Raw genomic sequence first — 9,827 nt, 5'->3', positions numbered from 1 at the left:
TGTGGTGCTGGGGGATTGAACCACGGTCCCTGATGCCTTGCCAAGCTTGTTCTAAGTAGGTGCTTTAGACCACTGAGCCATCTCTCCAGCCCCAACCTATTTTGTCCAGCAACAAAAACTATGTCTTAGACTCTAGACTGTAATGGGCTTTTTATTTTCTTCCATAGATTGTTCCTTACCGAATCTCAGCTATGTACAGAAAATCCCTCTAAAGCTATGTTGATTGCCTCTTGGCTTCAGATATCAGCTTAAGAATTGATGCTCCCGGGGGTCCAGGAACCTAGAGTTGGGGTTAATACCACTTGAGCAAAATGATGATGTTTTGGTTTTTTTGTGTGTTTTTTTTTTCAACCTTAAGAACAATGCCTCAGCATTTGGGGCAAGGAATGATCTGACGGACTTCTGTGCCATTTGCTGTTGTTTCTTATGGTAATATTTGACAGACAAGATCTGTCCTTTGCTCTGCAGGTTAAGGGTTTCCTTTTGTCAAGCATGAAAAGCCTCCCAGGAGCACACGGAACCATCTTGAATTTTGGAAGGTAGAGGAGTCAGCCAACAGTAAGAATTCAGGCTGTCTAGTCACAGGGCCCTTTCCGGTCCCACCTGCTTAGCTGTGAGACCATAGGGCAGGTATCACTTCCAGGCCTCTGTTTTCCCTTTGTCCAAGGAGATGTTTCCTTGCTTGCTGGTGCAAAAAGTGGTCTTTGTGTAAGTGATGCTACCCTGGAGCTGCCTCCTTCTTTTCCTCCTCCTCCTCCTCTTCTCCCTCCTTTTCTTCCTCATGACAATCCTATTTTATGAAGAACTGCTTTCTGTGACAGTGAGCTGAGATTCTCCCAGGCTTGCCACCTATTTTTATAGTCTACTTTTCTAAGTTCTGGGTTACCTACATTCTAGAACTCTCACTCTAGTCCTTCCATCCCAGAAGAGAGAGGGAGCCAGGTGCAGTCACTGAAAGTCTCCCGAGAACGGGGCCAGATTCCCTTCCACCAGTGCTGTCCACAGGAGGGCACAGAAGTCCCTTGTCCCAAAACTGAAGTCAGGCAAAGAACCAGATGTTTACAGCGAAGACGAAAACCTTTCATGAAAGCTTTATTCTAAATAAAACAGAAATTGTGAAAATGTACTCATTTAACAAATTCAGATCACAGCTGCCACTGTACTTAAGTTTTCAAACAAAGAAACAAATATATGGAGCCCGGGGGGCCGGGAGTTCCGTGTTTCGAATGAAGTGATAAAACAGCACCACGCGGATCCTTTGCATGTAAGTTTTTCAGTGATCACAAGGGCAGCCACATATTAATAGAACGCTCTTCTGCTTCCCAGGGGTTTTTCCTGTTGTCTTGCTTTTGAAACCACTCTCTTTGGAAGCATTTCTCATGTCTTATCTATGGCAATTTGCTTTGCTTTATGAGACTGCTACTACTGATCAATCTTCACATGCCTGTGGCTTCCTCTGTGATATTTTCCTTTCTATTTTTATTGTTTCTGATCAATCTTCACATGCCAGGGGCTTCATGTGTGATTGGAGCTGTTGTTCTCCATCATCTTTCTCATGGATTTGATGAACTCTTGCCTCTTCCTTGAGGATTTTCAACTGATTTCCATCACTGATTTTCCCTGTACCTGTATTATTTTGCCCAGTATTTATAATATTAGACAAAGAGATACTGACCAAAGGTGCGTGTAACTTTAATAACAAATGACTGATTGGTTGGGGATGTACTGGTGGAACTCATTTTATAGTTAAGAATTGAAATTTCTATGTAGACGTTTAACTTGCTGCACAGCTGGGAGGAATTGGATAATCAATATCTGAAAGTGGAAGTCACTCCTGTATTTGTAATTATTGTTTGAATGGAATGTGTGTATTTTGTTTTAGTGCTAAATATGCAAAATGAACGCCAGGAAATGCAAATCAACACGGATACAGATTTATCTAATAGGATCTACTATAGACTGGGTTTATGCTCACTGAAATCCTTGTATAATCTAAGACTTTGCTGTCCATAATAAAGTTCTACAATGATAAACACGCACAAAAGTATTACCCCTACACAGGGTATATTTTCAACATTTGAGATGTAGTTTATACTTCCTTGGGACTGAATTTTTAGTTGTTTTTCATTTTAATTAAAATTAAAATTAAATTATTAAATTAAAATTAACATAAATCTACACAAAGTAATGAGGACCATTATGAGCTCTATGCGATCACTCCAGTGATTCCGGATACAGAAAGTTTATCAAGATCTTTCCAGAACCAGTGCAGCCAACTCTCATACAAAAGTTCTAGTAGGGAGTCTAATTTTGTCAATTTTGCATGCTCAATGTCTAGAAATAAAGGTCAGACCTTTTCCACCACCTCCCTTCTGTCTTTTTGTGCCCAACCAAAACTAACCATATGCGTAGGTCAGTAAGTACCTCAGAAAACACCCATCCCAGTGGTGGCCTGGAGCTAGGCGGAATTTAGCTCAGGGTAAAGATACGTTACAAATTAAATGTTGCAGTCGGTATGTAAAGCTGCAATAAATAGAAACCTAGTTACATCAAGGACAGAATTAAGCCTTAAGTTTAAACTCCACAGCACCATAATTAAAACTTAGCCTGTAGCAAATCATTCACTCGAGATTAAAGGAGTGTGGGGGAAGCAGAGGTTTGGGTTTACCTTGCTTTCCACAATTTATAAGTCTGAGCTACCAAAAGCCAACAGCCATGCCCCCACATCCAGCTCCCAATTAAAAACTCAGTTTGAAAACTTTTAGGAGGCCTGAGGGGCCCCTTTCACAGAAGGCTGCCCCTTCCCCCGCCTCAGTCTATGAACAAATTAAAAAATATGACCTGGTCCCCTGATGGTCCTCGGAGCTGACACAGTGTTTTCATTAATACATCATTAGCGTAATGACATTGTGCTGGCGTTTTGCTTTCAAAACAGCCTGTGCCTCAGCCACCAGAAGTGTAGGCTTGCTGGCCTCTGAACGCCGTTCTTGGGAAATATTTAGATCCTATAAAGAAAAAAGGGGCAAGGCAAACTACAACTCATCATTGTTCGAGTACATTCTTTTTACCCCAATCTGGGTCACTCAAGGCCTGTTTTGTGCTTTGTTTTTGTTCGTTTTGCAGAGTCAACACTAGGGTTTGCTGAGCCACCGCCTTGACGTACAGGGCGGGCAGGCACTAGCAATTCTTTGAATTCAAGTCCCCTCTGAAGAACTGGGTTTCTCTCCTGTTAAAAGTACACCATTCAGTGTAAAAGCAATCTGTGGACTCAAAACTGTTTGGTTTTGTTTTTAGACTGTGAACTGTTACCTCATAGACAACAATGGATTTATTCTGGTGTCTGAAGACTACACCCAGGTGAGTGCCCAAGGCCTACCAACTCCAAGGAAGGAGGTTAGAACATGCTTGTGTCAAAGAGAATGACTATGGTTTGATAGATCACTTGGAGACAACAACTTATGTACAAGGGGCAGGAGATTATGCAATCCTATTTCCACCTTTTGAGGAATGTCACAGCCTACCTCTAAGCAGGCCCCGAAGAGTTCTTACCTCCCGGGGGCAGGGGCACTGGGGAGGTGGCAGAGAGCAGGCTCTGCTCTCTTACCCATTAAATGTTCAGTTTATACAACTCCACCTCAGAATTTTCAGTGCTGCATAAAGAGTTTTTGCCCTCCAGGGTAGAGGAGCCTTCAAAAATTTGGGCAACTTTAAGGAGGTTTTCTCCCATAACTATTTTGCCTACATGCACACACATGTATGCATTCACATGTGTGTACACACATACACACACACACACACACACATTCCTACATAGTCCTCATAGTTATCAGTTATGGTTTTCTTTCTGATTTTTGCTGTTTAAAAGTCAGTCGTCCAAATCTAAAGATTAATTTGAGATCTTCACATCTAGATACAAATGCCCAACGATAGAAAATGATAATAATAATGTATATTTAATCAAACCACATGTAGTGTGCAAATCAGATGGAGAAAGGCAAAGCAATCAAGCTGAGTTGGAGCACAGAAACATCCACTGTATTTAGAAATCAGAAGGAGAATCGAAGTCATTAATGTTATAATGGAAAAACAGGCTTTCCCATTCAAGTTTTCTGCATTCAAACTTTTCCTGCAATTAAAAGTTCTATTAGCATTTTAGAGTCAAGTGAAACATAGGCAAGTTTAGCACTACAGTATTATAAGTAGTATTATAGGAGGAAAAACAGATGGTTTTTGGTGCTAGTTTTCTTTCTTAACTGGTTTTGAGAATATCAGAGCATCGCTGACCACTTCCGGGCCTCTGGACAGTGAGGACTGTTGACTGTACATAACCGTAATGTTGGAGGATGCTAACATTCTATAATGAACTCCCTTATAAAACATTTAATTTCTTTTAGGATTAAACATAAGATAGGTCCTACAATGCTCCATAAATTGACCTCAAGTATGACTCTTTAAAATTTGTGCTTACTGGTTTGTTTGTTCATTTACAAACACTGACTTTGGGGTACTTAAGAAACTGGGTTTCCATTTCTCCTCTTACCTAGAGAACGTGGGAAGATCTTCAATGCACCTTGCAAACTCCATATTGCACCTACAGTCATCTCCTGCGCATCAGTGGATCCTGAGTGGGTGGTAGATATTAGGACACGTGACCCCGTGAAGGAAGCCCAGCTTCCAAGCAGCCGCACAATCCAGCCACCAAGGGCAGTGGTGGCGAATCTGTGGCACACGTCCCTTAGCCAGATGTTTATTATCACTGAAAGCTCCAGAGGTTTCACCATCACTGATCTAGAGTAATGTGCCCGTGTGGCAGGGAGAGACATGGAAATATGCATGAATATCTGGAGGGAACACCCACGTTAGTGTCTTGGGAGAAGTTCTGCACTTCTGCCAGAGCTACACAGGGCTGAGCTAGGAGCCTGATCTTGGGGCACGGGAAGGACAGAACAGGTGTCTTTCAGGGGCGACTCTCAGACTTGCTGACAAACTATTGAAATAGGAACTCACCACTGTAGTGGCGTCGCAGCCACTGTGGACTCCTTGCTCTGTCTACCAGGGGAACAGGCCTGCAGCATTAGCCAGGAGCCTGCCAGCCTGTTCAGTCTGGGCGTGTTTGATGTTGTCTGGCTTCCTGCACCCCAATTAGGATAATGCTTCTTCATCTAACAACCAGTTCCACGGATACTGGCATATTTACACATGCAAAATACAAATGTCCTTCTCGCTCCTCGCAGCAGCGTACGCCCGTGGTTTGTAAGTTTCCCAGTTTTCCCCTCCATTGAAAATGGAAGTGCTTGATACTGTCAGAGAAATGTTGCCTCCTCCTTCCTCCTCTCTTTCTTGACATTTTGCTGAAGGCTTTCTGTCCTGACAGACTCAGCAGTGTGGTTGAAATCACTGTTCGTTGAAGTGTAATTGAGGTTTAGTTAATACATTGCCTAGGGCCAGCCAAATAGCTTAGTGGATTAAAGCACCTGCAAGCAGGCTCAGGGGCTTGGAGTTTGATCCCTGGTCCTGCCTTGCCAGCCCTGCCCCTGGGGTGTGCTGAGATGGCAGTTGAGACTGGGCGTGGTGGCACTCACCGATAATCCCAGCTCTTGGGAGGCTGTAAACAGGCAGATCACTATGACTCTGATCTAGTAGTGAGACCCTGAATATCCTGTAGACCCTTCTATAAAATACAAAAAAAAAAAAAAAGGAATGACTAAGGAATGCATTTGACTTGGACTCTGTCCTGTTCTCTGCCCACACATGCAAATGCTCCAAATCCTCAGAACTTGCACGTAGAGATGAAGGTTGCCTACTGCTACACTCTGGTTCCTTCCAGGGTGTTGGCAGAATAAAGCTAATGCCAGAAGCTTCTCTTCTCTTCAGGGCATAGCACTTTCCTAAGGATCCCTCCGTCGTAAGGGTCCCAGAGGTCTAGACAGTGTACATCCTTCATTGCAAACCTTAACCATTGTGTAGCATTTGCAAGTATCAGCCAGCAACCAGGGCTAGAGCTGCAGGGGCTACAGCTTTGTCATGACCTGGAGACAGCCTCAGATACACAGGCAGACCTTTAGAAATCTGACTGGCCGTTGGGTCTGCCCAAGCGTTCTGACAGACTGATGCCTGGTCAACATACTCGCAGCCTGTTGACACAATGGGAATGTTCCTCAGCAAGCAACTTTTGAGAAAGGATGTGTTCTCAGCTGCAGAAAATTTATAGGGCTAAGGAAGAAGACCACTTGTATTTTCCTAAACAGGTCACTCAGGAATTATAAAAATTTTGGTTATTACTGTTTAGGAAGCCCTTTCATGGCCTCATTCTCTCATATGAAGTAGCATTTTAATCTCAAGGGATTATGTACAGATGACTGCTGTTTTCATCCAAGGCTAATGGTGTGCCTGCGTGACGTGTGCATGTGTGCACTTGGGTGTGTGCACATACTCATTTCTGCATTTGGCACGTGTGGCGCACCCTCCCCCCGCCCGGGTATGGTGAAGACGTTCACATCTGCTCACTGATTTGCCCTGCAACCCCGGAGCTGATCATTGCAACCTTTCTCCTTTTATGGAACAGCAACCATAAAGCCCTACTTTGGGCTCCTGTCAGTTCCCGGACACTGACCATATGTATCTGTTTTCATTTCTTCTCTGCTGTTTGGATCCATGACTCTTCCATGCTTCCTCACATACCTTCTTTTCTTCCTCACAGACCGGAGACTTTTTTGGTGAAGTCGAGGGTGCTGTGATGCACAAATTGTTAACAATGGGCTCTTTTAAAAGGTAAGAATTTTACAGTTCTCTGAATCCCCTAAATAAGTTTACCTAAATAAAGTAAAACCAACCAAGGTCAGATGAAGCAAGCCCAGACCTGACCCTAGAGCTGGTAGCAACCTTTACTCATGCTTCGGGAGATCTCCCTGAAATACGCTCTCCTGCCCATGAGTGTTAAAAGTCTTAGAAACTCAGCTCATAATGCATTTCCTTTTCCCCCAGCATGGACTGTACTGGAGGCCAATATTGAAGTATGAATCTGTACCATGAGATGATTCTATCACGAGGCCTAAACAAGTCACTGTAAAGAATAAGAAAAGCTTTAACCTGGTTGAAAAGGAATGATTTTTATCTCACTGACAGACCAGAGAAGTTGCCCAGGAATCTGGCCCTATAGTGCAGGGTTATACATGAAGACTTATTGATACAATTTTAGAAAATCCAAGGAAAGTTCTCAAACCCTGCTCCTGATGGAGGAAAGGTTGAGACCACTGCTGAAAGGAAAGCTGGGTGGTGCCAGATGTCACAGGTGTTCCATGCTGGGGGAAGGTTCTCACTTAGCTGTGAGAACTATCCTGGGTCCTGTATAATGCTTGTGTGGGGTCAGCTTCTTCCTGGGTGGGCCAGAGCTGGTCTTGGAGACACCAGAATGTGAGGAAGCTGTCACCTGGAGATCACAGTGTGAGAAGGTTTCTGGGAAGGTAAGTGCTGCCCCTTCCTTTGGCCTTCCAGGGGGACCAACAGCCCTAGAAGTGGGACTTCTGCTGGCATATTTGTGCAAGAGTGGGCTTCCTGTGCACGTGATCTGTGAGCCCTGGTCCATTGCTGTGGGGACCTAGAAAAGGACATGCACACAGGCCCTGTTTTGCTCCTCCCCAGCAGCTGTGTGGCTCCGAAGTGTTCACCCCAGAGATGAGACTTTGAAGCCAGTCAACAAGTCTCACAGTGCTGTGCTGAAAGCAGGGAATTCAAAAAGGATGACCCAATTTTGACAGACCACAGCTGTTTGTAGCAGAAAGGGAGGAGAGAAGCAATGACACAAGAAACTGGCAGGAGTCCAGCGCTCCTGCCCTCTCCGGCACACTTGACTGCTCACAGGCCTTCCTGGAGCACATGTATCTCCCCCGGCCTGGTGCTCTCTTAGCAACTCAGGCATCATTTTCTTCTTTGCCAGGAGTTATTGTACTCCTACTTGAAAAGTCCGCTTGGTCCTGCCATTGGGTGGCTGTGGGGTCTCCTTGAGTTCTCTGAGCTTTCCACAGCAGTCGCTGGGTTGTCTGCCACCAGGGCTTGCACTGGTGGGTCTTATCTTTGCAAGGATGCATGCATTTATATCATGTTAGCTTGTTTTCAACTAGGCGGGGGGGGGGGGAGATGGAGGAGGAAGAACAACCACACATGTGTTTCTCATTTAGAAGTATATTTTTCAACTCTTTTAACAAATGCATTTTCCCCCTTTTCCTCTTGGATATTCCTTTCAAACGGGTTGGTGGAAGAACAAAAAAGGTTATATTAGAATTTCAAACTACCAGCCTCTCCTTAATGGGAGTGAATTGTGCTTGGCATGAATCTAGAACTTTCTTTTATTACAAGACTAGCCAACATATATAGAAAAAGGAAGGGTTAGGGGCTTTACTCAATCATCACAGTGACTACTATCATGTAGGAGTTGGTTGATGAATATCCTGGACCTCTCTGAGGTCCCCCTTTGCTGGGGCCAACAAGGCAATGAGTTTGGGGGTCAGACAGACTGACGTCAAGTCCAGGCTGTGACATTTACTAGCTGCGTGACTTGCAATAAGTCAAATTATGTCTCCAAGCTTTAGTTCTTATATGAACATAGAAGGTAACAACAGTTCCTTGCATGGGTTGCTGTCAGGGGTAATGAGATAATAATAAGCCTAAAATTCTAAGCACAATGCCTGGTGTGTGTTAAGGGCTCAGTACTTGCTGGCTGCTGCTCTATTATTGGTCAGCGTGGATCTTTCCCCAGTCTTGGCTTTACTTTCTGCCTGGCACCAGGTGATGCTTCTACTTCATTTACATACCCATGACACCTGGTGTCAGATCTCTAGTGCTTGGGATACCGTAGGCCTTGAAATCAGACACAGGCTCTTTCCAGTAGGCAGTTCCTCCTGAGAGCTTAGGGTGGGGAAGTCCTTCCTTTCAGAAAAGAGGTGCATTTCAGGAATGTCTGGATGTGGCCAGAAGGAGCTGACAGCACCTTGGGCTGGAAGTCACATGTCATAGGAAACTAAGCCATGCCCTAAACACAGTGTACCCAAGGTCTGTGTTGCTTTAAGCAACATGGTTGGCCCAGGTGGAACAGATAGGTTTGCTCAGCATCTTGATACAGTTGACCTGCATAATGTCTCTTGATTTAATCTGTTTATATTTTGGCCCAAAGAGAAGAGTTTCATAACAAGAGTCCTACAAATCATCTTCTCTGGAAAAACCAAGCTCCCACAGGAGATGAGCATCTCTCTCTGTCCACCTCCCCACTCTCTCTTCCCCTGGTCTGTCTCCCTCAAGGCCTCTCTGGGGAAGTGAGGTCATATTGGCCTGCATGTGACAGGGGGCCTTTTCTGTAATGGTTCTGACCACTTACCTGGTGATCTCACGGCTGTTCTCAGAGTCTGCAGCACCTCCGTGGAAGAAACCTACTGATTCCTGCGAACAAGTAAACAACATGGGAGAATTCTGATCAATTCTGATTAAGTCTTGCAACACTACATGAAGCTATTCTGAGAAGCAAAGTTATTCACCCTGGGTCACTTGGCTGACCTGAGTCTGTCTATCCCACTCACCTCATAGGTACTGGTCATATCAACCTGCAGTCTCAGAAATCTGGGAGGCTGGGGCAGAAGCATAGCAAGTTTGAGCCCTGCTTATTGAAACCATGCCTTAAAAGAGAAAAAGAAAAGGAAACCAATGAGTTTGGTGTGACTCTTTTCACACTAACCGACTGCCTCCCCTGAACACCTGCTACACACAGTGCGATCTGCTCTCTAGATGAATCTGCTCTGCTACAGGCCTTCTAAAAGCACCACAGGACAGGTGTAGGC

The 9,827-nt window shown here is 44.5% G+C and overlaps 1 protein-coding gene across 2 annotated transcripts in view; it reads left to right on the top strand.

Annotated features, from left to right (window-relative positions):
* Positions 1 to 9,827, top strand: part of Cacna2d3 (calcium voltage-gated channel auxiliary subunit alpha2delta 3) — a 954,216-nt gene that overhangs the window by 851,329 nt on the left and 93,060 nt on the right. For both annotated transcript variants that reach the window (XR_002821195.1, XM_023715780.1), the window contains exons 29-30: positions 3,295 to 3,357; positions 6,701 to 6,771. Coding sequence is in view for 1 of the 2 variants with exons in the window: in XM_023715780.1 (XP_023571548.1) it covers positions 3,295 to 3,357; positions 6,701 to 6,771 (134 nt within the window). In the remaining variant the exon portion in view is untranslated. The remainder of the gene's footprint in view (positions 1 to 3,294; positions 3,358 to 6,700; positions 6,772 to 9,827) is intronic.

Source organism: Octodon degus, unplaced genomic scaffold (genome assembly GCF_000260255.1).
Source record: "Octodon degus isolate 3935 unplaced genomic scaffold, OctDeg1.0 scaffold00043, whole genome shotgun sequence".
Taxonomy (NCBI): Eukaryota; Metazoa; Chordata; class Mammalia; order Rodentia; family Octodontidae; genus Octodon; species Octodon degus.
The sequence above is the reverse complement of the archived record's forward strand: the minus strand, read 5'-3'. Positions and strand labels throughout refer to the sequence as shown.